Source organism: Podarcis liolepis (assembly GCF_965112155.1).
Source record: "Podarcis liolepis genome assembly, chromosome: 1".
NCBI classification, from domain to species: domain Eukaryota; kingdom Metazoa; phylum Chordata; class Lepidosauria; order Squamata; family Lacertidae; genus Podarcis; species Podarcis liolepis.
In genome coordinates this window covers 16205533-16233011 of record NC_139554.1, presented here as the reverse complement: position 1 = coordinate 16233011, position 27479 = coordinate 16205533, and the positions used below count along the sequence as shown (strand labels likewise).

The 27479-nt window shown below is 43.3% G+C and overlaps 1 protein-coding gene across 1 annotated transcript in view; it reads left to right on the top strand.

Annotated features, from left to right (window-relative positions):
* The window catches only part of DYNC1H1 (dynein cytoplasmic 1 heavy chain 1), a 59292-nt gene that overhangs the window by 24064 nt on the left and 7749 nt on the right, over positions 1-27479 (top strand). Inside the window, exons 24-65 of the mRNA XM_083516613.1 lie at positions 944-1109; positions 1741-1929; positions 2036-2230; positions 2359-2641; positions 3047-3147; positions 3481-3640; positions 4403-4646; positions 4889-5072; positions 5664-5876; positions 6199-6437; positions 6550-6706; positions 7128-7355; positions 7481-7711; positions 7860-8000; positions 8686-8919; positions 9425-9631; positions 9713-9834; positions 10184-10349; positions 10461-10624; positions 12395-12524; positions 13534-13667; positions 14015-14129; positions 14246-14407; positions 14848-15062; positions 15175-15379; positions 15500-15673; positions 15786-15905; positions 16022-16142; positions 16796-16991; positions 17646-17763; positions 17973-18188; positions 18885-19097; positions 19703-19830; positions 20587-20740; positions 21188-21334; positions 21429-21579; positions 22977-23230; positions 23364-23498; positions 23581-23675; positions 24940-25114; positions 25875-25950; positions 26383-26543. Coding sequence (XP_083372739.1) covers positions 944-1109; positions 1741-1929; positions 2036-2230; positions 2359-2641; positions 3047-3147; positions 3481-3640; positions 4403-4646; positions 4889-5072; positions 5664-5876; positions 6199-6437; positions 6550-6706; positions 7128-7355; positions 7481-7711; positions 7860-8000; positions 8686-8919; positions 9425-9631; positions 9713-9834; positions 10184-10349; positions 10461-10624; positions 12395-12524; positions 13534-13667; positions 14015-14129; positions 14246-14407; positions 14848-15062; positions 15175-15379; positions 15500-15673; positions 15786-15905; positions 16022-16142; positions 16796-16991; positions 17646-17763; positions 17973-18188; positions 18885-19097; positions 19703-19830; positions 20587-20740; positions 21188-21334; positions 21429-21579; positions 22977-23230; positions 23364-23498; positions 23581-23675; positions 24940-25114; positions 25875-25950; positions 26383-26543 — 7219 coding nt within the window. The remainder of the gene's footprint in view (positions 1-943; positions 1110-1740; positions 1930-2035; positions 2231-2358; positions 2642-3046; positions 3148-3480; positions 3641-4402; positions 4647-4888; positions 5073-5663; positions 5877-6198; positions 6438-6549; positions 6707-7127; positions 7356-7480; positions 7712-7859; positions 8001-8685; positions 8920-9424; positions 9632-9712; positions 9835-10183; positions 10350-10460; positions 10625-12394; positions 12525-13533; positions 13668-14014; positions 14130-14245; positions 14408-14847; positions 15063-15174; positions 15380-15499; positions 15674-15785; positions 15906-16021; positions 16143-16795; positions 16992-17645; positions 17764-17972; positions 18189-18884; positions 19098-19702; positions 19831-20586; positions 20741-21187; positions 21335-21428; positions 21580-22976; positions 23231-23363; positions 23499-23580; positions 23676-24939; positions 25115-25874; positions 25951-26382; positions 26544-27479) is intronic.

Below are 27479 nucleotides of genomic sequence, written 5' to 3'. Positions count from 1 at the left end.
ACAATAGTATATACCGTAATAACTAACAAAAACAATACCCCCCCCCCCAGTATTATTTATTAAATTTCATTTGGGAGCCTTGGATTGAAAAGTTTTGTGACCTGACACAATACTGTATAGTAAGTGGATTCAGTAATTTGCGGTCTGGGCTTCCCATGTTGTCTTAGACTGAAACTAATTACCTACCTACTAACGGCAAATGTGAATATGTAAATACAATAAACAATGCTGCCAGCTTTATTATTTTATGTTCAAATGACTTCAACCTGGCTCTTCAACCAACTACAAACATCAGTAGTAAGATGGAGCCCTGGTCTTAAGCCTACAACCTAAATGTGTGACCCCAAAAAAATACTGGGAGGGAGGCAGGAAAAAAGTAAACTCGGACACTAGTTGTTCATAGTCAGAGGCAGTAATGCTTCAGAATGCCAGTCGCTGGAAACCACAGGAAGGAAGAGTGCTCTCGTGCTCAGGCTCTGCTTGAGGGTTTCCCATAGACAACTGGATGGCCACTGAGAGCAGGATGCTGGACTCGATGGACCATTGGCCTGATCCTCTTCTGTTAGTCAACAAAGGTGTTTGATCAACTGGAATGGAAAGAGTTGAAGGGCTTGGGGGAGCAAAAGGTGAAGTGGCCCCTTTACCCTTCCTCTGCTGCATCCCGATGAAGTGGGAGTTCCCAGGTAACGGTTGTGGGACAGAGAAGCCTGATAGAGCTGGCTTCTCAGCATAGCTGATGGCTGCCCTGTTTCCCTTCACTCCCTCTACTGCAGCCTAATGGAGCAGCTCCCATCAGCTGACAGATGTAGTCTTCTATTGCTTCACTTGACAGTCCACATAGAAAAATCCTGGGTTTGTTGAGGGGTACTAGATGCTTGTCACTTTGCATTTCACTGTATCCCTTTTTGTTCATTAAAATGGCAAGCTTTCTTTTTTTTTTTAGGTTCTACTTTGTTGGTGATGAAGACTTGCTCGAAATCATAGGGAACAGCAAGAACGTAGCTAAACTGCAGAAGCACTTCAAGAAGATGTTTGCTGGAGTGTCGAGCATCATCCTTAACGAGGACAGCTCCATTGTTCTGGGAATATCTTCACGCGAGGGAGAGGAGGTACAGTGAAGGGATACCTCACTCTTTAAAACAGGTGGGGAACCTCCGAACAACCAGGCCATCAGGAGCAATCTACGTCCACCTGCCCTACACCTGACAACAGGTGAAGGGCATGTAAAGGCAGGGCTTGGCAGGATCCACCAATTGGCTTTCCAAGAGCCCAAGCATCAACTGGTTGTCAGGCACTTGGGAAGTGCTGTTCAAGGGGCTCTGCAACTTCCTTTGGAAAGAAAAAAAGGCTCTGTTCTTACAAGTATTTATTTTTCCCCAAGGTCAGCAGGTTTGGAGTTACTGCATATCTGCTGATAGGTGGCAACTCCAAACCCTTTGAATCAGCTCTGTGTTCAAGTGTCCCATAGTAAGCTTGGTCACACAGCCAATCCCTGCAGAAAGGAGGTTTAAAACAAGTTACTTCTTGTCAGGTGAATTCAAAGTCTCTGTTGCTTTAAAGCTCCACACAGAGCTATTCACGTCGCTGTGAAGTCCTCACATGTTGCAGATCTTCTGTCTCCCTGCGATGAATTTGACAAATGTGCAGACTGTTACATCTGGCCCACCAGCTAGAAAGATTCCCCATCCTAGCTTTTATGAAAAGAAAAACACACCTAAACTTGATTTTTTTCCCCTTCAGGTGCTGTTCAAAACTCCCGTTTCAATCACGGAGCATCCCAAGATCAATGAGTGGCTCACACTTGTTGAGAAAGAAATGAGAGTCACGCTTGCCAAGCTGCTTGCCGAGTCTGTCACGGAAGTCGAAATCTTTGGCAAAGCAACCTCTATTGATCCAGCTACCTACATCTCCTGGATTGACAAATACCAGGTATAGGTTTGTTCTCTTCAGCCTTCAGAAAATGCATTGTGCTTTTTGGGGAAGGAAAGGGAAACATCTAGCAAAAGCCAATGCCTATTTTTGTTTAATGCTCTAGGCCCAGCTTGTTGTCCTGTCAGCCCAGATTGCCTGGTCAGAAAATGTGGAGTCTGCTTTGAGTGGCATGGGCGGTGGCGGTGACAGCAGCCCTCTGCAGTCTGTGCTGACCAATGTTGAGGTCACCCTGAATGTGCTTGCAGACTCTGTGCTGATGGAGCAGCCACCTCTCCGCAGAAGGAAGTTGGAACACCTGGTAAGCCACAGCCTTTGTTATGCTCTCTAGACGTTCCATCTCCAATTGCTTTTAAACATGATGATGTTTCATGAAATAGTTGTTTTGATACTTCGCATTCTGAATTTCACCTTTTCTTTTTTCAAAAGATTACTGAGCTGGTCCACCAAAGGGATGTCACACGATCACTGATCAAAAGCAGAATTGACAACTCCAAATCCTTTGATTGGCTGAGCCAGATGAGGTTCTACTTTGACCCTAAACAGACAGACGTGTTGCAGCAACTGTCCATCCAGATGGCCAATGCCAAGTTCAACTATGGCTTTGAATACCTTGGCGTTCAGGATAAACTGGTGCAGACGCCTCTTACTGATCGATGCTACCTGACAATGACCCAAGCTTTGGAAGCCAGGCTGGGAGGTTCTCCATTTGGTAGGTTACTGTTTTCTGTATGCCCATTTCTCAAAAGCTTTCTTAATGCTGGAAACAAAAAAATGTGTGTTTAGGTAGCAAAGCGATTTTAATAGCTGCACAGATAATTTTGTCTTAACTAAAAGTATCTCGGGGTTTGCTTTGAGACATACAATACAGCAGTCTTGCTGAAACTAAACACATCTACTTAATTACTGGATAGAAGATCCCCTGCGAATTTTATGTACAATGCCTTAGGGTTATAGTTTGGTATCGAGCTGGAATTCGAATTGCATCCTCCGAAGACTGAGGGTTATAAGAAAATTGTATGGCTATAAAGTGGTAACAAGTGTTGGGCATGGCTGTTATTTAGAAGTGATGGTTAAGATGACATGAAATATGTCTCTTTTTTTATTTAATGGATAGGGCCTGCTGGAACCGGTAAAACAGAATCAGTTAAGGCTCTTGGTCACCAGCTTGGACGTTTTGTTCTCGTGTTCAACTGCGACGAAACATTTGACTTCCAGGTATGGTGGTTTCAACTATCATTATGCTACCTTGGAATACTGATCATAAATCCTGCAAGTTTCAAGTGTCTGTGTCTCCCGTACAGGGAAGCTATAGCTGGTTTCATTGGGCAGCCCTGTATTCTGAAGCAAGAGAAGGAGCACTTCTATGATTCTGTGTCTGTACGAAAGATTGGTACCATATAGGATGCCCTGCCCAATAATAGCAATTTCTGCCTCTCTAAAACTTAAGGGAAAATCCAGTCCCGTTTTACAACTGCTCAGTCTACTATTCTGCCGTATAATACTCCACAGCTTCTCAGTGTTCATTAACCTTCCCCATCCTTTTTTCAGGCAATGGGACGCATCTTTGTGGGTCTTTGCCAAGTGGGCGCGTGGGGCTGCTTTGACGAATTCAACAGACTTGAGGAGCGAATGCTTTCTGCCGTTTCCCAGCAGGTCCAGTGCATCCAAGAAGCCTTGCGAGAGCACTCAAATCCAAACTTGGAGAAAAGTATGTTTGATGCACATGCCCTGCTGCTAATTATTCATGTGTGGTATCTAACAGGATACAACTCCTGAAACAAACTGCCCACCCCCCCCCCCCCGACCAATTAACACTTCTCTTAAAATTGGACATTATAAACATGGGTTCTATCGCTGTGCTATATTTTTGCTAGTCCATTGTCACAGTGGCAGCAGCCTCACATGCTCAGGGTGGGATAAGCACTAGAGTCAGGCAGGCAAGTGAGTGGGGATGGGGCAGAGGAGTGAGCAAAGCAATAGGGGTGGTGGGCCAGTGAGCTGGGCTTAGGGAAGTGGGACAGGTCAGCTGAGAGAGATGGGGTGGTGGGTTGAGTGAGAGGGGTGGCGCAGGTGAGCTGCAAAGGTTTGATGAGAAAGGGGATGGGCTATGGGGAGCAGGTGCTTGGACAAAGAGTAGGGGAAAGGAGGGGACTTTGGAGAGGAGGAGAAGGGTGCTTGGAGACCTAAGCAAGCAAGAATCATCAGCCCCTAGTATTTCAATATAAGTGGCTTTTATTGTGAGAAGGTAAGGGATCCACAAAGAACAGAAGTCTGAGTAATTCATTCTTCCCTGTCTTTCCCTAAAGCCTAGGGTGGTTTATGTTTATGTGCTGCTTCTCTGAGAATTCTTTACCTCTTTGGGCTTTGGAAGTCTAATTGCTAGCCTTGATGACTTCCTTTCTTGTGTGCGTGCATACGCAAGTTGATTTGGTTAAGAACAGCAAACTGAACGACCAATGCTTGCTTCCAGCTTCCACCACCATTACCTGTGAGTTGCTGAACAAACAAGTGAAAGTGAGCGCAGACATGGCAATTTTCATCACAATGAACCCTGGCTATGCCGGTAGATCAAATCTCCCAGACAACTTGAAGAAACTGTTCCGGAGCTTGGCCATGACAAAACCTGACCGTCAGCTGATTGCCCAAGTCATGCTGTATTCCCAGGGATTTCGGACAGCAGAAGTGCTTGCCAACAAGATTGTCCCATTCTTCAAGTAAGAAACACTGCTCGTAGTAGAAGCACGTATCATGATTTGTTCTTAGAGCTGTGTGAATTCAGCATTAACCGGTCCAACCTGCTGCTGGCACTGTTATATTTCTGTAACTTAATCGTCAATTATTCTGATGCATCTGACTGTGCTTAGATCATTTCTCATGCAACTGTAGTATAACTTGCAAAAGCATCCAGCACCAAGCCAACTTCAGCATTAATCAGTTGGTGTCTTTGGCTCCTTAGGTTATGTGATGAGCAGCTCTCCTCTCAAAGCCATTATGACTTTGGCTTGAGAGCTCTGAAGAGCGTCCTGATCAGTGCTGGCAACGTGAAGAGAGAGAGGATTCAGAGAATAAAACGGGAGAAGGAGGAGCGTGGGGAAGTGGTTGATGAAGGAGAAATTGCTGAGAACTTGCCAGAACAAGAGGTATAGCCTGGGTTTGCATGTGACGAAACTAATGTAAAGTACAGTTACATACGCAGATGCTTGGAGACTATGGATGCACAAAAGGAGTGTAGTGTTAAATTGATTGTTTTCTTGCACCCTGTATTCAAGCCTATCCTGCCTCTTGCTGCTGTAGATGTTGCTTTATCTGGCTACCAGTAGACTTTGGTAGAAGGCATCTGAATTGGTGTCAGAAGTGCTGCTGTTCATCATGAGGGTGAACAAACTTCATGTCCTCTCCATAGTATAGAATCTAAAATCTAAAGGAAAATTCAGTAATTGACATTGCATCATTCACAAAGCTTTTATTTCTTTACATTTTATCTAGCATGTAGATCTTAAGTATTTGTGCTTCGATTTTGCATTTTTATCTTGCAAACCACCCTGAGATTTTTGGGTGAAGGGCGGTATATAAATTTAATAAATAACAACAATAATAATAATAATTAAAAAGTATTTCTGATGTAGGATCTCAATTTGATATTGTACCCAGAAGTATCACTTGAGTATTTTCATGATGCTTCTCACACGAGTTAATAAGCAAGTTGGGTTTTTTTTTGTTCTTCTGTGTAGATCCTGATCCAGAGTGTCTGTGAAACAATGGTACCCAAACTGGTTGCAGAAGACATCCCATTGCTTTTCAGTCTCTTGTCCGATGTGTTCCCTGGCATTCAGTATCACCGTGGAGAAATGACTGCCCTGAGGGAAGAGCTTAAGAAGGTCTGTCAGGAAATGTACCTGACGTACGGCGACGGGGAAGACATTGGCAGCATGTGGGTTGAAAAGGTAGGTTGCGTCAGCGCTCACTGCCAACAAATAGCACAACGTTATGTGAGATCTGGCCACAAACAGCCTTCTAGACATTTAAGCAAGATAATTATATCTTCCTTGTATTTATATGCTATCTCTCCTCGATCATGGAAACCAAGGTGGTGTACCTGTGGTTGCCAGGTGTCGCCCACCCAAGCACTGAGCAAACCCAGACTTGCTTAGTTTCAGCAAAGTGATGGCCTTCCTTGTTTTTGGACCATGTCAGCTGGACCCACCCAAAGCATTCTACATTAAGATGTTCCTCATGCAACACTTTGATTTTTCTCCTTCTCCATAGGTTCTTCAGCTCTACCAAATTACCCAGATCAATCATGGTTTGATGATGGTGGGCCCGTCTGGAAGTGGAAAGACCATGGCTTGGAGAGTTCTTCTGAAAGCACTGGAGAGGCTGGAGGGTGTGGAAGGTGTTGCCCACATCATCGATCCCAAAGCCATCAGCAAAGACCATCTCTATGGCACTCTCGATCCCAACACCAGAGAGTGGACAGATGGACTGTTCACGCATGTCTTGAGAAAGTGAGTGTGTGCTATAAGTAAAGGTGTGAGCTAGAAATTTTTCCCTGGTGTAGGAAGAACTTGGGCTGGCTGGACGTTCTCTCACATGGCCCTACATTATTCCCTTGTCTAGGATAATAGATAACGTGAGAGGCGAACTACAGAAACGGCAGTGGATCATCTTTGATGGAGATGTTGATCCTGAGTGGGTTGAGAATTTGAACTCTGTTCTGGATGACAACAAGCTGCTGACACTGCCAAATGGAGAACGTCTGAGCCTTCCACCAAACGTAAGGCTAGCTACTTTTTTCCCCAAATAAGAAAATAAACCTGCTTGGACAATATTGCCGGATTGGCAAAATTTCTGGTAATTTTGAGATGCTTGTGTCAGCCAGGAAATTCATTTGAAGGTGTTTCCAGCAGACACAGTTTGGAAGTAGGTTGTTACTCCCTGGTTTTGTCATGTTGCGCTTTGCCAGTTCCCATTAGATTATGAGGAACTGCCTTACTTAAAGGGCTGGCTATAAAATATTACTTGAGGTTTAACTTGTACCATTCTGATTGCAATGCTGTCTTAATGCTCCCAGTGGCCTCTTAACAGGCTAAGGTTAGTCAAAGGAGAAAACTCTTAGAAGTTAGACACAGCTGTGTCCTCAGATAATTTTGAGGCCGGCACTGGTTTCTAAGCCATCTTTCTGCTTTTTCCCATAGGTGCGCATCATGTTTGAAGTTCAAGATCTGAAGTATGCTACTCTGGCCACAGTGTCAAGGTGTGGCATGGTTTGGTTCAGTGAAGATGTTCTAAGCACTGACATGATTTTCAACAACTTCCTGGCCAGACTGAGGAGCATCCCTCTGGATGAAGGTGAAGAGGAAGCTCAGCGTAGGAGAAAGGGCAAGGAAGATGAAGGAGAGGAAGCAGCTTCCCCAATGTTGCAGGTATAGTTCAAGAGTATATAACATGAAAGATTGCAGTACCACCTTGCCGTGGGCACGCAGATTATTATACGAGTAGTTCAGCTCTATTTTGCCCGATGATGGTTGACGAAACGCTGTTTCAACAGATTCAGAGAGATGCAGCAACAATTATGCAGCCATACTTCACATCGAATGGGCTGGTGACGAAGGCACTCGAACATGCTTTCAAGCTGGAGCACATCATGGACCTCACTCGCTTGCGCTGTCTTGGCTCCCTCTTCTCCATGCTGCACCAGGCTTGCCGCAACGTAGCACAGTACAATGCCAACCATCCAGACTTCCCTATGCAGATAGATCAGCTGGAACGCTACATCCAGGTAATTCCCATAGCTAAGTAAATAAAAAAGAGGAAACTGTCAAGTTGCCAGCCTTGTTAATTAATCTTGCTGTTAATTTTCATGTGGCTCTCTTGTGTGGGATTCCCTTTTTCCTCACTTTTACTGATCAGTTTCTGAACTTTCTCAGCGATTCCTCGTGTATGCGATTCTGTGGTCCCTTTGCGGAGACAGCCGTCTGAAGATGAGAGCTGAGCTGGGTGAATACATCAGGAGAATCACAACTGTGCCACTGCCTTCTGCACCAAATATACCTATCATTGATTACGAGGTAAAAAATAAACCTTTCCATTTTCTAAATGCCAGGCTTAATGTACTTATTTATTGATGCTATTTGCACAAAACTTAATCAATACAAAAAAATAGATGATTTCATAGCCTTCTTCCAGAGACTTAGCAGCAACATATTTATTCAGTGCACTTACATTTTGGACGATGCACTTAACTGAACAAATTTCTCGGTGATTTGAATCTAAGGCTGTCATCAGATTTAAAAACTGATTCTTGAGCCTTGTTGATCTGGTTGGTTTTTAATTCATACGCTTGTATATCAGAATAAATAAGTTCAAAAGAAAAGCATACTTTGCTTTTAGATGGTATACTCAGGTATTTTAGAGTCATTTCCCACCACTCACTCAGAAGTGTATTAGCTGCTGTCTGTAATGAGTTTCTTTGTTAAAATCTTTTATAAAGTATTCTTAATTTGCTGTCAGCTTAGTGGAGGCACTTCAGGGTTTGCTTTTGCAGCAAACAAAAGCAGGGCCAACATAAATATATAGAAGTCAGTAGTACCAGCAATATATACACAAGCTTATTTTAAATGCTTTTGATCAGCTTAATGTTGCAATGAATGTTAAACCTTGAAGTACCCGCTTTAAACAACACCAAGTTGTTGCTTTGGCAGCAACAGAAGCAGATAATACCAGATACTTAATTTTCTTTCTCTCTCTCCATAGGTCTCAATTACTGGTGAGTGGATTCCCTGGCAGTCAAAGGTCCCGCAGATTGAAGTCGAGACTCACAAAGTGGCAGCTCCTGATGTTGTGGTGCCAACCCTAGACACCGTCCGCCACGAAGCATTGTTGTATACTTGGCTTGCGGAGCACAAACCCCTGGTGCTGTGTGGGCCGCCAGGTTCTGGAAAGACCATGACTCTCTTCAGTGCACTCAGGGCTTTGCCTGACATGGAGGTAAACAGTTCTTTGTGTGTGACCTTCTCCATTCCGAACATTCTGAATGAGTAACCACATCTGCAGGCTTTAAAATGCCACTGAGCAGCAGAAGATCAGAATAATTTATTCATCTTCTACATTTAATTAAATCTCTCTGCACAACAATACAATAAGCAGAACGAGCGAGGAGGCGCTCGTTCCTCTCTTTTTTTGCCAAGCCATTTTGTAGATAGTTCATTGCTGCCTCTGAGCCAGAATGGTTTGTTAGTTTAAGAACTTTAGATACCACTTTTCAAGTTTACAAAAAGAAATTAAAACAAATTCAGCTAACCTGGCATGCTAGCAGAAGAGCAAGAGAGGGAAGTCACGATGTTGACTTCCTCCCATAGAAACATGAGCAGCATTCATAAAGAACAAAGGAAGGCGAGCAACAAAACTTTAAAAGTTGTCACCAGTCGGCAGTGTTTATGCCTCTTGGATCTTGCTGCATATTCCTTTCCTGATCACGTCCTTGCATTTTTAGGTGGTTGGTCTGAATTTCTCCAGTGCTACTACTCCAGAGCTGCTCCTGAAAACCTTTGATCACTACTGTGAATACAGGCGTACGCCTAACGGTGTGGTGTTGGCTCCTGTCCAGCTAGGAAAGTGGCTGGTGCTCTTCTGTGACGAAATCAACTTGCCGGATATGGATAAATATGGCACACAGAGAGTCATATCCTTCATCAGACAAGTGAGTATAAGTCAGATTAAATAACTCAACTTTTTTTGTCATAGTTAAACTCCGTCGTAACCGCCTCTCTCAAATCCTCAGATGGTGGAACATGGAGGTTTCTACCGCACATCTGACCAGACATGGGTGAAACTGGAGCGAATTCAGTTTGTTGGAGCGTGTAACCCACCTACAGATCCTGGAAGGAAGCCTCTTTCGCATAGGTAATGTGTCCATATTGCTGTTGATAAGTTGCTGGAGCTTTTAGGATCAAACCTGCAGTCCACATTCATATTAATGTGCTTTACTGAGAAGTAGGATTCAGCCTTTCAAATGCTCTATTAATGCTTTGGCTACTGGAACGTAGAACTTCAGAGTCTTTTTGTTGTTGCAGTAGGCTTTGCACGCTAGTTCTGACACCTTGAACGTGGCCTGGCATCTCAATAGCAGCCGGTGCTGTGCTTTCAGGAGCAGTGAAAGCTTTCAAGATCTGTTTTTGCCATATCTAGACCCATGTATTTAGCCTAATAGCTGAGGTGCTACAGAATTCACCTCTCCTGTATGCCTTACTAGATTTCTGCGCCATGTTCCTGTTGTGTACGTTGACTATCCTGGCCCAGCCTCCCTCACTCAGATCTACGGCACTTTCAATCGCGCTATGCTGCGGCTCATTCCATCTCTCCGCACGTATGCAGAACCTCTCACTGCAGCCATGGTTGAGTTCTACACAATGTCTCAGGTAACTGGAATGATAAAGCTCTTTGCAGCTTTTTTATCAAATGTCTAGAGCGAGCGGTTAAAAAATACTTCCTTGGTTACTATGGACAACTCCTTATCCTGCTACTTCCAGGAAAGATTTACTCAAGACACACAGCCGCACTACATCTATTCACCCCGTGAAATGACTCGATGGGTGAGAGGGATCTTCGAAGCTCTGAGACCGCTGGAAACATTGCCTGTCGAAGGCCTCATTAGAATTTGGGCCCATGAAGCCCTGCGTCTCTTCCAAGACAGGTAAAGTGTGAAATCATAGAATTGCAGAGTTGAAGGGACACTGGGGATCATTTGGTTCAACCCCCTGCAATGCAGGATTGTGCAGCTGTCCCATAGGGGGATCGAACCTGCAACCTTGACATTATCCACACCATGCTGTCTCCAACTCAGATCACAGTGTACTTTTTAAAACTCCTTTTTGGTAGGAGGCAGGGTACACAATCTCTTTCCCAACCCCAATTTTATGCTCTCAACAACCCATGAGCGAGGCTGAAACACAGTGGCTGGTCCGTGGTCACCCAGTGAGCTTCATGGCTGATTGGGGATTTCAATCCTGGCCTCCCAGTTCCTAGTCCAACACTAGGCACTGCACCTCACTGGAATAAAGTGTGACTGCACACTTGGTAGTATAATAGTCCACAAGCATTCAGGCTGCATAGAATTCCTCTTGTGTGTTCAGACTGGAGCAAGTCGTTCCAATATGTTTTTCTTAATTAACACAACACAGTTTACTGTACTGTAAATAAGCCCTTTCTACTAAATGCACATGTTTTTAATGAAATAGAAGGGTGCACATTACCATAATGCAGTTTGGCATTTGCTCACCAGTAGCTGGCATCTCTAGGTAGCGTAGGGTAGACTGAGAGATGTACCAGTTGTCTAACTTAGTATAAGGCACTGTAGCTTCCTAGGTCCCTAGGGGTTTGTGTTTTTTTGGCTTTTTGTTGGGGGTGGAAAGTCAGTGGAAGTATTTATAGGTCACATTTCAGTATCACTGCTATGGGCCATCTTTCCACCCAAATCTTAGTGCAGGGAAAAATGTGGACAGCTAACTGGGGGAAAGTGTATTTAAAACATGTTTAGATACCTCTTGGGATTTGTGAGCAAATTTCAAGCTAACTGAGCACTACTTTTCACAACTCATAATTTGAACTCTGGGCATATGATGTAAATGTCAGTGTCCGGGTTCAAACTCAGAGGGAAATTGCTTAGCTATAGGAATATTCAGAACACGAATTACTTGCCAGTGGTATCATAGAATCATAGAGTTGGAAGAGACCACAAGGGCCATCAAGTCCAACCCCCTGCCAAGCAGGAAACACCATCAGAGCACTCCTGACATATGGTTGTCAAGCCTCTGCTTAAAGACCTCCAAAGAAGGAGACTCCACCACACTCCTTGGCAGCAAATTCCACTGTCGAACAGCTCTTACTGTCAGGAAGTTCTTCCTAATGTTTAGGTGGAATCTTCTTTCTTGTAGTTTGGATCCATTGCTCCGTGTCCGCTTCTCTGGAGCAGCAGAAAACAACCTTTCTCCCTCCTCTATGTGACATCCTTTTATATATTTGAACATGGCTATCATATCACCCCTTAACCTCCTCTTCTCCAGGCTAAACATGCCCATCTCCCTTAGCCGTTCCTCATAAGGCATCGTTTCCAGGCCTTTGACCATTTTGGTTGCCCTCCTCTGGACACGTTCCAGTTTGTCAGTGTCCTTCTTGAACTGTGGTGCCCAGAACTGGACACAGTACTCCAGGTGAGGTCTGACCAGAGCAGAATACAGTGGCACTATTACTTCCCTTGATCTAGATGCTATACTCCTATTGATGCAGCCCAGAATCTGAATCTTAGACCATTGCAAGTGATATGAACCATTACATTTCACTAGTAGTTGGGAGAAGTTCATTTCACACTTTTGAACATATTAATGCCAAAGCTTCTCTGTCATGAAGTCTTAACTTTAAGCTGTTAATGTGCTTTCTAATACTAATGGTTGCTCCCTTTATCTAGGCTTGTGGAAGATGAGGAGAGACGGTGGACTGATGAAAACATTGACATGGTAGCTCTGAAGCACTTCCCCAACATAGACAAAGAGAAAGCAATGGCCAGGCCCATTCTGTACAGCAATTGGCTATCCAAGGTATAAGCTCTGCTGCTTACTTGAACTTTAATACATCAATACATTGCTTTAGTTCGTGGGTATATGGAAGTGTGCTGTGTTTAATTTTTTCTGCTTTTTCGGTTGATGGAGAAAACCTATGACATTAAAACTTCTTTAATCAGTTGCAAATTGTATTATCATGACTTAATCATTGGTAGCAGATGTTGACTTGGTTTGAATAATATTTCTTCTGATAATTTAGTCAGAAAGGAGCATTATTACATTTAGTGTGTTTACATCGGATGTTACTGTCTTGACCTCACTTTAAAAACTTCCTTGGATATCAGGGCACAGCTATCCTTTTGAGGATGAGCACCTCTCAATTTCCCCCCAGTGTAACAAACCGTAGCTACTATCTGTTTTAGTGTGAGATTCATGCAAGAATGGAGCTACCTGGGATTTTGAGTGTCTCTTAAAATAAATGTAATTAGGTGCACATTTTATCCATATTCCCTTCAGGCAGAATGTTTGCCTGTACGGGAGTTTAGTTGTCCCCTTGTCGAGCTCACATACATTTCCCCTCTTCTGCTTCCCTTCTTGTAAAAATGAGTCTACGTCTGCTGGCTACTTGGCCAGCAGCTGATGAAAAGTATGATCAGGGTAGGCACTAAGCACATTGCAGCAAACTGGGCACCTGGAGGCTGCATGTTGCATCCAGCCTATGTGCAAAATTTTCCCACATGGCTGTCTTCATTCTTGCCCTTCAGCTGATGTTCTGCAAAACTTCACTAGATTTTTTCAGTGATTACTTCTCATTCCTCATCTTGGGAAGACGCATTTGCCTGTTGCCCACCACTGTTCCCTACTTGGGAAAAGCTTGGAGATTATTGTTAGTCAACATGAGACAGTCAATTAATTAAGGTGGGTGGATAAGCTTCATGAATAGGCAATAGTTTGTGCCTCTTCAAATATTGTCATAAGCAAGGACAGCTCTAATGCTGATGCTTTATGCTTTGCAAGTATATAAGTTGTTTGCACTGTCTTTTAGGATTATATTCCAGTTAATCAAGAAGAGCTAAGAGACTACGTGAAAGCCAGACTGAAGGTTTTCTATGAAGAAGAACTTGACGTACCACTTGTCTTGTTCAATGAAGTCTTGGACCATGTGCTAAGAATTGACAGGTACATGACTCTTGTGTTCTAAACTTTTTTTCCAGTTGTAGCACCTTGGCAAATATGTTTCTAAACCAGTCCAGTACGTATTTAGAAAGGGGATACAGTTTTTTTAATCACCTTGGACATTGAGTGCTAGAGCAGAACACAAAGAATATTGCCTTCTATGTACCAGTAATACATATGTATTTTTGTAGGGGATGGTTGTTTACCAGTTACTCCTAAGCTGCAATTGCAGGCACAGTTAACTAGGAATAAGTACCATTGAAAACAATAGAATTTAACCCCTGAGTAAGCATGCATGGGATTCACTGCTAGTCAGTATTGCATCTTCTAAGTCAAGACTCTCTTTTCAGAATCTTCCGTCAGCCTCAGGGACACTTACTTCTCATTGGTGTTAGTGGAGCAGGAAAAACTACTCTCTCGCGATTTGTGGCTTGGATGAATGGCTTAAGTGTCTACCAAATCAAGGTTGGTGTGCCCATTTCCCTAAACTGAAGGTCCAGCTTCTGTTTCTTGCAGCATTAAATTGAGCTTGGCAGGCTAGATAAAATCATAGACGTTTAATCTATAACGGATGTTCACAGGTGCATAGAAAGTACACTGGTGAAGACTTTGATGAAGATCTGAGAACAGTATTGAGACGATCTGGCTGCAAGAATGAGAAAATAGCATTCATTATGGATGAATCAAATGTACTTGATTCTGGATTCCTGGAGAGAATGAATACTCTGCTGGCCAATGGAGAGGTAACTTTACTAAAGGCTGGACTTGGGGGGTGGGGGTGGGATCCGAACTGTGCCATCCAATCTTGTTTAAGAGATTCTGGATTCCTGACAAGCTGCTATGCAGGCCCATATATTTCTTGTTCCAAACATAGTAATTTATTTATTAAATTTGTATACTGCCATTCATCTGAAGATCACAGGACGGTTCACAACATAACAATACAAAAGAAGAATATAAAATATAAAATACATAATACAACAAAAACAAACCAATAACCCCTCACCTCCAAACACCTTATTAGCTTTTTGGAAGGTCTTGCACATTCTGTAAAAAAAAATGACTTTACAATCCATTGCCCAAACCAACAGTTCTCCGATTTCAGATTGCCATTGGATCCTCAAGATTTATCTCAATGCAAAATTCAGAGATCTGTCTGTAAATTAACGTGTCTCCCATTTAGGTTCCTGGCTTGTTTGAAGGGGATGAATATGCCACACTTATGACTCAGTGTAAGGAAGGAGCCCAGAAAGAGGGTTTGATGTTGGATTCGCATGAAGAACTATACAAATGGTTCACCAGCCAAGTCATTCGTAATCTCCATGTGGTCTTCACCATGAACCCATCTTCTGAGGGCTTGAAGGACAGAGCAGCTACATCTCCAGCCCTCTTCAACAGGTACACAACTGCTTATTTTCTATTGCATCCATTACAGTGGTGTATGGATAATTCAGATGAGCAGGACTGTGAACTACAGTTAGTCTTCATAGCATGTCATCTTTTGCTTTAGGTGTGTCTTGAACTGGTTTGGAGACTGGTCGACAGAGGCGCTTTATCAAGTTGGCAAAGAGTTCACCAGCAAAATGGACCTAGAAAAGCCAAACTACATTGTACCAGACTACATGCCAGTTGTCTATGACAAGCTGCCACAGCCACCATCCCATAGGGAAGCCATCGTGAACAGCTGTGTGTTTGTTCACCAGACCCTTCATCAGGTGGGTTTGTCCTCTCACTTTTTGTGCACCTTCTTGCAGTCCTCAAAGCATTTCCTACTTCGAAGGATATTTTAAAATGCGTACATCAGTTTTTAACACACTCTTTTCCCCTTCTGGCAGGCTAATGCTCGTCTAGCCAAACGTGGTGGCAGGACAATGGCCATCACTCCTCGTCATTATTTGGACTTCATCAACCACTATGCCAATTTGTTCAATGAGAAACGGAGTGAGCTGGAAGAGCAGCAGATGCATTTGAATGTTGGTCTTAGGAAGATCAAGGAAACGGTTGACCAGGTATGAGTCTTAAGGAAAGAGCATTGGAAGAAGGAAGAAACCATTCGTGACAATCCTTAGAAGTTGTCTTGAAAAGAGTTCACTGTAATTGAGAATATGCTGTCGGTTCTAGGTGGAAGAACTTCGCCGTGACTTACGGATAAAAAGCCAGGAGCTGGAAGTCAAGAATGCAGCCGCGAATGATAAGCTGAAGAAGATGGTGAAAGATCAGCAAGAGGCAGAGAAGAAAAAGGTGAAGACCTTAAAGTCCTTTTTAGAGCATGTTGTCGCACCGAGTTGTGCCTCTTAACTCAGAGCAGATAGGGTAAGAACGGGGCTCTTGAAATATCCTGTGTAACTTGCTTCCAGGTTATGAGCCAGGAAATCCAGGAGCAGCTGCATAAACAGCAAGAGGGCATTGCAGACAAGCAGATGAGCGTGAAGGAAGATCTGGATAAGGTGGAGCCTGCAGTCATCGAGGCTCAAAATGGTATGTGAAAGTCATCTGTTGAGCAGCTTTTTAGTGCATTCCAATCTGCTGCATGCAACAGGAACATTTTGCTCCATGCTTTCGAATATGCACTTTACGGCTCCCTAAAAAAATCAGTGCATTTTGGCTTGTCAGCTTAATTCTTCTGAGTAATACATTGATCAATAATCAGGTTTGGGCTCTGATTGATTAGAAGCACAAGTAGTAAAGCTTTCCAGAATGCCAGATCATGTTGCTAGATAATCCACATTGTATATGGATGTTGTTGTCTTTAAATAAAAGGCAAAAGCATTGCCTTTCAAAAACAAAACCAAGAAGTTCATCTGCCATGAAAAGAAGTACCCAGTCTGGCTATGCCTTTGACAAAGGCTTTGCAGTTGCTTATCATAGTTTTGTGTGTTTTGAAATGGTGTTTCTGAAGGCTGAGAATCTGGGAAACATCCAGGTCCTTTTCCCTTGGCTTTAAAAAAAAACCCATGGGAGATGTGCCTGGTAAATTGTGCCTTTCGTTTTTTGAATCAAAGTTGATTTTTGCTGAAGCTTAAGAATCTTTCACACCGATCCTCAAGATTTGCTAATCATCTTACTCTTCACTGTTTTCTCTCAAATCACTGTCTTTTCTCTCCTGGCTGATTGGGCTTGCTTCTTCCTAGCTGTTAAATCAATAAAGAAACAACATCTGGTGGAGGTCCGTTCTATGGCCAACCCTCCTGCTGCCGTGAAGCTGGCGTTAGAGTCGATCTGCCTGCTCTTGGGTGAAAGCACAACTGATTGGAAACAGATCCGTTCCATCATAATGCGGGAAAACTTCATCCCAACCATTGTAAACTTTTCTGCTGAGGAGATCAGGTGAATAATTGGCAGGTTTACAGTGGCTGCTGCAGGGAACAGAAAGAAATGGTTCACGAAGACTGCTGCAACACTTCTTGCATGTTGCAGATAAAAAGCATAAATTTTTAGGGCTCGGGTTTCTGCTTCAAATTAGCAAATCTCATCTTGATTCAAGGAGAACATTCTCAGAAAGAAACTCTCCATTCAGTGGATTCCATTGTGGCCAAATCTCAGTCTTGGAACCAAATTTCTTTCTCCTATTCCCAGCAGCAGCCTTCAGTGTTTGTTTTTGCATGCTGAACCCTTTTTTCCATCCCCTTAATAGCTGTGAGCTCTATAAAGAAGCAGCACCTTATTGAAGTAAGAGCTATGGGCAACCCACCTGCGGCGGTAAAACTGGCTTTAGAATCCATCTGTCTCCTGTTGGGTGAGGAGACGAATGACTGGAAAAAGATCAGGCCAGTTATTCTGAAAGATAATTTCATCACCAGCATTGTCAACTTTAATATTGAAGACATGAGGTATTTGTGTTCTATAGCTTTGCTTACCAAGGTGATGGGATAACTTGCAGGCTTGGCAATTGCATGCTGGATGGTAACACCATGTTTGTCTGGATACTTTTTCAATATCTATCTATCTCTCTATCTCTCTCCCCCCCCCCCCTTATTCCAGTGATGCAATACGGGAGAAGATGAAGAAGAACTACTTGTCAAATCCAAGTTACAATTATGAAATTGTGAACAGAGCATCTTTGGCCTGCGGCCCTATGGTGAAATGGGCTATTGCACAGGTAACTTGTCTTGTGGTATTTAACTGGATTAGGATAAAATACTATAGAAGCTCAGTCGTATTTTGAAGGTGGTTTCCTGCCTCTTGCTGTTTAGCTCAGCAGGTCGCTGACAATCCCATAGTGGCTTTAAAAATAACAAAGCTTTAAAACCAGAACTGTTTAAGTGTCCCAGAACTGAGTGACCTGGTGTTATGTTTTTTCCCCCCTAGCTGAACTATGCTGACATGTTGAAACGGGTAGAGCCCCTGAGAAACGAACTGCAGAAACTGGAGGACGATGCCAAAGACAACCAGCAGAAGGCCAACGAAGTAGAACAGATGATTAGAGACCTGGAGGCCAGCATTGCCCGCTACAAGGAAGAATATGCTGTGCTGATTTCCGAGGCTCAGGCTATTAAGGCGGATCTGGCTGCTGTGGAAGCAAAAGTGAGATGGCTGTGAATTTATCCTTGTTGTGCTTCCTTAGAAATTTGTCTGTGGTTTCCCTCTTTTATCACGTCTCCTTAAGGGCTTACATTATAGTTGCAACCTTGAGTGGTCTAGTTGAGGGAAGCAAAAAGATAGTGGAATGGGTGCTTCTAAGCATTCTACACAATTTCCTTGTTAGTGCTCTTCGTTCAGGCATGAATTTAAAATCCAAAGTTCATTTGTATATTGAAGAGAGTTTAATTATTTTGCTTCTATATTTAATACCAATAGCATAGTTAGGTAATCTATAAATTTGTCCACGTTAGTACATGCAGTATAATTTATATAGTTTTAGAAGCTTTATTTAAAAATGTGTGTATCACTACTTCTGTGTCTTCTGTAATAATTCCTACAGCTGCCTAGTGCTGCATATATTCTAGGTTTTAAGGCTGCCTTTTAAGCCAAACTTGATAAGCAAACAATTTTGCTCTGCTTCTTTGTTGATGCTAGCTGCATTTTCTAATAAAAAATAAAGTTGTGGTTATGCTCCCCTTTTCTTCAGCCTCCTAGGTATTTGAAATGTGTGTTTCGTAATAGGATGCTGAAAACCTGGCCCTGTATCTGGTGCAATTACAAATTTCTCCGTGTTTTCAAAGGCAGGTAGTAATCTTCAATCCAGTTTTTGTTTAACTGAAGCAATGGTTTTACTTGCAGGTAAACCGCAGTACGGCTCTCTTGAAGAGTTTGTCTGCAGAGCGTGAAAGATGGGAGAAAACAAGTGAAACCTTCAAAAACCAGATGTCCACCATTGCAGGAGACTGCTTGCTCTCAGGAGCCTTCATCGCTTATGCTGGTTACTTTGACCAACAGATGCGTCAGAACCTGTTCACAACATGGTCTCATCACTTGCAACAAGCAAATATTCAGGTAAAAAACTGTGCATAGGTCATAAAGACCGCTGCTATTAACTTGAAATAATTGGAGCATTTCACTTTATGGTACACCTTCCTCTTCCGTGAAGCTCAGAACAGCTTCTGCATGTTTCACACGTGGTCTCCCACCTGAGCAGCTTACAAAACCAGATACGCTCTGCAGAACCATCATGTCCCTTCAGGCCATTTTAGTTTGTTCCCAGATGTCTGGTGATTTTATAAGGTGACCAATAATAAAGGGTGATGCAACGTGGGTATTTTACGATGGGATATCTCAGTTGGTAGAGCATAAGACTTTTACTGTCAGGGTCGTGGGTTCAAGCCCCGGATTGGGTGAAAGATGCAGGAGCATTGCAGGTATTTGGACTAGATGATCCTCAGGGTCCCTTCCAACTCTGCGATTTGTCAACTCTACTACCATCACCTCCTTTGACTTCAAGCTCTGCCCCCACTTTGAGTGAATATGGTCTGCAGCCAAGAGAATGCCAATGTTTGTGGGAGCCCAAAGCCATAAGTAGCAGGAAGACAACTGATTGCTTCACCTAGTCACAAAAGTTGGTCAGTTCTTGGCTATGAAACACAATGGTCCTTTCCCTGCAGTTCCGTACAGACATTGCTAGGACCGAATACCTGTCCAACGCAGATGAGCGCCTTCGCTGGCAAGCAAGTTCCCTACCTGCAGATGACCTGTGCACAGAAAATGCCATCATGCTCAAGCGATTTAACCGGTATTGTTGCTTTTCTTTTAATTCATTTTGTGCATACCAATGGCTTCTTCAGGCCAGAAAAGCTTTCCAGTGGAAGTACCATTTCAACCCTTCTGATGTGATCATTTCTGTCCAGGCTTTCTCTAGTGATTATGAGTGTTTTGGAATTGCCTGGGCTCTCGGCATTTAGATAAGAAGCCTTGTTAAAAGACAGGCAAAACCTGCTCATTCAACACATTATGAGCATAGAGTTGTTTGCCAGAGGATATTGTGAATGGCCACTGGCACAGACAGCATGTGCTAGGAAAATTTTGTGGAGAAGTCTAACATAATCTTAAAATGAAACTTTCAAGTGGCGTCTGGCAAAACCACTGTTCTAAGAATTGCCATGCTAGATCAGATCCCTCTAACAGAGCACTCTATAGTCAGAATGGAAATTTAGAAGCTCAAAAAGATAATGCAACTTTGAGACCAACTATTTCAATAGTAAAGACTGGATGATATACACATACATTACGTGCAACACTCATAATTTCTGAAGTAAAAATTATTCCAGGCCCCTATTTGGTATGTGCAGCATATCAAAATACAAGCTAAGGGCTTTCAAAATACAAACTAAGGGCTTTGAAGGGCCCCTAGTATAGCTAATTGTAAACTTTTTATCTGTTCCATGAATCCATAAATTGAAAATGCTTCTTCCATTAATATATGTTGAACAGATCTCTTCCTCCTGGGCTCTCTGAATTTCAAATAACGTTCCACCAATTACCTCTGTAGGTATCCCCTGATTATTGACCCCTCTGGGCAAGCTACAGAGTTCATCATGAATGAATATAAGGACCGTAAGATCACTCGTACCAGCTTTCTGGATGATGCTTTCAGGAAGAATTTGGAGAGCGCCCTGCGATTTGGTAATCCTCTGCTTGTCCAGGTTAGTTCTGTGCATACATATTTTTTATAACCAGCACAAGTTTCGAATGAGTTGTTGAAACAAATATTGTGTAACTTGAATAAAAGGGCTTCAGAAAAGCTGAAAGATGAGCACTTCACCTAATATCAGAAAGACCACGGTCAAGATCCAAGGAACTGTAACATTCGTTCCATGAGCCCAAGGGGTTTTGGACTTAGCACTGTGTGGGAAACAGCTTTGGAAACTTGGGGAGAGACTCTTTAAAAAGCAGCTTGTAATACAGCATGGGAATTTGCGGTTCTAATTAAAACGAGAGATCTCAATGGGTTTAAGCTCTTGGGTGTGCCTAAAAGCAACTTTTGGAGTCTCAGCCTATATCTGGATTGCTTTTTAGAACCAACTCCAGAGTTGAAGGGAAGTACGATTCTTAACACTTAAATTATTTCCCCTTTCTGAATGCTTGCCCAGGATGTGGAGAGCTATGACCCTGTGCTGAATCCTGTGCTGAACCGTGAAGTCCGTAGGACTGGAGGCCGAGTTCTTATTACCCTGGGAGATCAGGATATTGATTTGTCTCCATCGTTCGTCATTTTCCTCTCCACCAGAGATCCAACGGTAAGCAAGAAACTTGATTTATCTGACCATCAGTTGGTGGGAGTGGAAGGGAAAGGAGATTCTATGTAAAAGGTGACTATGCTCTGTTCGGTAGGTTGAGTTTCCTCCAGATCTCTGCTCCCGCGTGACGTTCGTCAACTTCACAGTAACTCGCAGCAGCTTACAGAGCCAGTGTCTGAACGAAGTACTGAAAGCTGAAAGGCCAGATGTGGATGAGAAGCGCTCTGATCTCCTCAAACTTCAAGGTACAGTATTGGCAGGAATCGGATCCCAGATGGGACTTATTACTGTTGGTGGGCCTTAAAACAAACTTGAGATACTTGCAGAATCTCCCTCTGCTGCATTCTGACCCAGATTGTATAGTTTTGCATACACACAGGTATGTTCAGTGCTTTTTTTCTGGGGGTACGCATACCCCTAAACATTTTGTGAATCTTAAGTTTTGCCTCATTGGGGGGCAGTATTTCAATATGAGTAGGAAAATGAGAGTACCCCTAAACATTTTTTTAGGAAAAAAAGGCACTGGGTATGTTCACTAGAATGTTAGAATCTCATTCTTTCACGGGTGCATTTTCCAGCATCTTTCAAGCTGAGGGAGATTTCTGTTACTTTATTTTTAATGTTTTCAAGCCAATGACACAAAGGACTGTTACACAGTTGCAAACAGAATGTTTTAAGTGCATTACAGTCATACCTTGGGTTGCAAACACTTTGGGTTGTGTGTTTTCGGGTTGTGGACCACGCTGAACCCAGAAGTACCGGAATGGGTTACTTCTGGGTTTTGGCACATGCGCAAAATGACGTCATGCGCAGAAGCGCCGAATTGCATCACGCGCGTGCGCAGACGCAGCACTGCGGCTTGTGAACATTCCTCCTGCACGGATCACATTCACAACCCGAGGTATGACTGTATACAAATGTGACACTAGATGGTGAGCTTATGGCAAATTCAATATAAAACATTTCATTAAAAAAGCATTTGCACAGCGTTTTTATGTGTCTAGAGTCCACCCAATGAGTTGAATTAGAAAATGAAGTGCCTTGTCACTGACATATATTAAATGTTTATTTGTAATTGTACAAATATTTGAATAAAAACGTGGCTTTTATAATCTTAAAAACCTAGAATTGCGGGATGTGGGGGTTACTCTGCAAACTCTTCAATTTCATTCAAGGGCCCAAGAGTGAGGGACTTTATATTTTTAAATAGTCTTGTGAGGGCAATCTGTTACCAGCCTTCTGAAATCTGATTGATTGGAACCCAAGGGATATCGGCTTGGATCCAGTGGTGGCCGCTGAATTCTTCAGGCTTCCCCATTCCACTCTGGCCCGCCTCATGCTATTCCAGGGGGTTCCTCAACCTTCAAAACAACTTGCAGGGGCACAGGGAGCTGTAGTGAGTGGAAGGAGCCAGGAAAGCCCCCATTGTGCAGGTGGAGTTCTGCTGACCTGTCATTTTCATAACAACAGTGGAAGTGAAACTGATGGAATCTGTTCACCCTTAAAGAAGCCTAATTAAATTAAGGACTGCGCTGATGTTGCTCTGTGGCTGAAAGCAATTTCCAGGGGATGTCGCAGAGTTCTTGGATTCTCGCAGTGCATAGCTCGAACTGTCCTTAAGACTTTTTTCCTCTACCCAAAGGTGAATTCCAGCTGCGTCTGCGGCAGTTAGAGAAGTCGCTTCTCCAAGCCCTCAATGAAGTGAAGGGTCGGATCTTGGATGACGACACCATCATTACTACACTGGAGAACCTCAAGAAAGAGGCGGCTGAGGTCACCAGGAAAGTTGAAGAAACCGATATTGTCATGCAGGAAGTGGAGACTGTGTCTCAGCAGTATCTCCCACTTTCTACTGCCTGTAGCAGCATCTATTTCACAATGGAGTCGCTAAAACAGGTACAAAAGCACGACTGGCTTGCCTTGCCTTCTTCTACCTGTTAGCCATGTTTGTTGCACAACATGATAAGATGCCACAGGTACAGAAGTGGCTTGGCTTTGCTGCTGTGTGACTGTGTTTTTCCCTCTTTAGATACACTTCTTGTACCAGTACTCCCTCCAGTTTTTCCTGGATATCTATCACAATGTCTTGTACGAGAACCCGAATCTGAAGGGGATAACAGACCATACCCAGCGTCTTTCCATCATCACAAAGGATCTCTTCCAGGTTCGGAAAAGCCATATCAAGTTAAAACAGTTCCATGTTATCAGTAGGAGATGAAACTAATTTTCTCGTTTTGCACTGATAGGTTGCTTTCAACAGAGTCGCACGTGGCATGCTGCATCAGGATCACATAACCTTTGCTATGCTGTTGGCCAGAATAAAACTGAAAGGCACTATTGGGTAAGCATACAATTCTCTCTTCTTCAATAGGTGGCCCAATCTTCAGTCTCTTACAAATGTAGGCAGTGTGTCGTGGCAGTTCTTTAAAAGTAAGGCATACCCTGCCTTTTTGCAAAGGTGGCATTTGGAAAATCAACTCAGTATAGCCTAATAAACTGCAACGGAAGTTTACAAAAAGGTAAGTCAATATAATCAAGAAAGATTCATAACCCTACTTTAAAACATACAAAAATTAAAATACTAAAACAGATTAAAATTACCTCCACTTTCTGGGTAGGCCTGGAATGTTTTTAGCAGGCGCTGAAAATATGAATAGTCAGGGAGTTCCAAAGTGCAGGTGCCGCCGCATTAAACGATCGAGTGCTTACAAATGTGGAATGAGTATTAGGTGGCAGTTCTAGTAGTGCCGAGCCACCGATCATAGCGATCAAATGGGCCCATGTGGGGTAAGGTGATCTTGTGGGCAAACAGTTTCCACGTTGTTGTTCTTTGTATATATATAAAAAATTGTTTTTCATTTTGACAAAGTAATAATAATAATAATAATATTGTGCACCCCACCCCCGAGACCATTCCACTGTAACTATCCAACTTCCCAAAATTTCAGCACCTCTTGCGATAGTTTGACCCTTTTCCATTTTAACAGTACAAATTCTACCAACTCCTTCCATATCTCCTCCAAATCATTTCTCCTGCATATTCCCCATCTTACCTTAATAGCACATGTCAATTTATCATTCACAGCTATATCCCACACCTTTTTGTACCATTCTTCCATTTTATATTCTGCTTGCCCCTTCCACCTCCTAGCTATAATAACTTGTGCAGCTGTCAATAAATTTGTGAGCAAGTCCTTCATAGCCTGTGTACCTTCCACCTCATCGTAAATTGATAATAATGCTACCTCTGGACTTTGTCAGCTTTAACCCAGTGATTTCTGTTAGCTCCTTAAACACCCTTTGCCCCCAAAATTGTACATATTTATACCCACACCACATGTGAACATAATTCTCCGTTTCCTCCAACATAACACTGAATATTCCTTGTTTATTTGATTTAATCTGACTGCTGTTAAATACCATCTCCAAATTAATTTATAATAATTTCTTTTTATCCTTCTAGACAACATTTTCAAAGTGCGTCTCTCCCATATTTCCCAACTTTGACTATTTATCTGCTCCCGCGTTCTTAAGGGCTGCTTTTGTCCATAAGCACAAATAGTGAATTGTTCTCTAACGTGCCCTTCCTTTGTTGCCAATTGCAGGGAGCCTACCTATGATGCCGAATTCCAGCATTTCTTAAGAGGGAAAGAAATAGTACTCAGCAGCACACCTCTCCCCAAGATCAGTGGCCTGACTGTGGAGCAACTGGAAGCCATGATGAGATTGAGTTTCCTTCCTGCCTTTAAGGATCTGGTTTCCAAAGTCAAAGCTGATGATGTGAGTGCTGTCGTCAAACAAAGCTGCCAAACTGAAATTAAAAATGAATTGCTGGTGCAATGGGAGAGGGCCTTATTGATACCGAAGCCTTGACATTATCTTTATTGGGAACCCTTAACAAGTGGCAGGGACGCGGATGGCACTGTGGTCTAAACCACAGAGCCTAGGGTTTGCCGATCGGAAGGTCGGCTGTTCGAATCCCCGTGACTGGGTGAGCTCCCGTTACTCAGTCCCTCCTCCTGCCCACCTAGCAGTTTGAAAGCACATCAGAGTACAAGTAGATAAATAGGTACCACTCCGGCGGAAAGGTAAACAGCGTTTCTGTGCGCTGCTCTGGTTCGCCAGAAGCGGCTTAGTCATGCTGGCCACATGACCGGAATCTGTACGCCGGCTCCCTCGGCCAGTAAAGCGAGATGAGCACCGCAACCCCAGAGTCGTTCGCAACTGGACCTAACGGTCAGGGGTCACTTTACCTTTACTAATATGTGGCACTTGTTCCTTGCACTGATAATTTGTAGAGGGGAGGACAAATGTGTTTCACTTCCATACTTACTGCTTCCAGTACATGGACTGGATAGCTAAAGCCGCCTGATCGGTGTATTGTACAACATCCAACTTTAATATGTAGTAGTGATATAGGTGCGGTTTCTCCATGTCAGTCTCCCACCCCACCCCCACACACAGACACACTCTTAGTATCTCCATTGTGGTCTTTGGTCTAACACAAGGTTCCTGTTGTTTATCTCCACCTGATTTACAGCAATTCTGTATTTGGCTGGACAGCAGCTCACCGGAGCAGACTGTGCCGTATATTTGGACAGAAGACAAACCTGCAAGTAAGTGAAGAACTCCATTTCTGGATCAGTTTAAGTATATTTGGAGAAAAGGCAAAGCAGGTGCGTGTGGAGATTTATTCTACTGCTCTGGGGAAAGATGCTTCAGTATTACGTGCACAAGGCATCTATTGCAGTTGGCCATTCGTCTGCCTTTGGCTGTGGCAAGTAGCAATTGTCCCCTGGCAACACCTACAACTGAAATACTGTGTGAATTGACTGCAAGTATGCACACCATATCCATGGGCAGAAAGTGAGGACTGTTGTCATGTGCTTTGTCCTGAGGACATCCGAGGTAGCTTATGGGCTTCTAGGGTTCAGTTACTGTCTCTATTCCCCTACTGGGGAAAGTTGGTCTTGGAAGAAGCATAGTCCTCCTTTGCAAGGCCTTTTACCTGATGACTTTTACCCCTCCCCCCTTTTTCTTCTGCTCAGCAACCATTGGGCAGGCCGTCCATCGCTTGCTCCTGATCCAGGCTTTCCGCCCTGATCGCTTACTGGCAATGGCGCATCATTTTGTTTCCACAAACCTTGGAGAAAGCTTTATGTCTATTATGGAGCAGCCCTTGGACCTGGCACACATTGTGGATACAGAGGCAAGTAGGCATTTTAAGTCACACCCATTCCGTTCCACAGAACCTCAGGTGGAACTTCTGCAGGCATGCTGCTTCAACTCTCTTTCTCCGTTTTGTTTAGACCACTTCTGTACCGCTTAATATAAAAAACAAATCTATGTAATGTACAGGAGGCTAAAGCAGCAACAGCAGCCAGCTTAAACAGCACAGATTTTAGAAAAATGCACCGTTGCATACGCAAATATTACATTAATACAAATTACTAATAAATATAGGCCAGTGGCAATTCCTTCTGCTTCTGAAATACCTCCTGACCTCTCGCTCAGGGCCCAGAGAAACTCACTAAGTGGAACCTGCTGACATCACCCTACTCTAAACTTGTTTTTATGGGCAGGCACCAAGGCAGATGGAGTTTCCTCAGGCTGCCAGCCACTGAGTCCCAGTCGGCTGCAGTTCTTGCAGCCCTGCTTCCTCCTCTTGTAATTTGCAAGGTGGTTTTATGTGGCATTACAACATGCCTTTTTCTACAAGGTTGACTCTAGTTCTGCGTGCCTGTTGGGAGTTCAGGTTTCTGAATCTTAAAACAGCAGTGTCCAGCACCACGTAGCATAAACACTGTTGAAACTCTGCAGACTTTTCAGAAGCAGTGTGTGATACGGCTCAGGTTTTGCTGCTCAAACAAAGCCCCATTTTCTAAGACGCCCAGCACACCTCAAGTAGACCTTTGGATCTCAGCCTATATTGGAAAACTGGGGTTTGATTTGAACCTTGACCTAGATCCGGAACATATCTTAAATGCCCACAAGTCAACGGGAACGTGAAGAAAGAGAGGTCTGTTTGGAAATGTGCAAGGCATTCCACCCCTCCTCTTATTACCGAGTGCAGTTACAATCCCGCAAGTGTTCCCCTCAAGTCCTCCCTGTGCTGCCGAAACGTGAGAAAAGTAATGATCAGTTC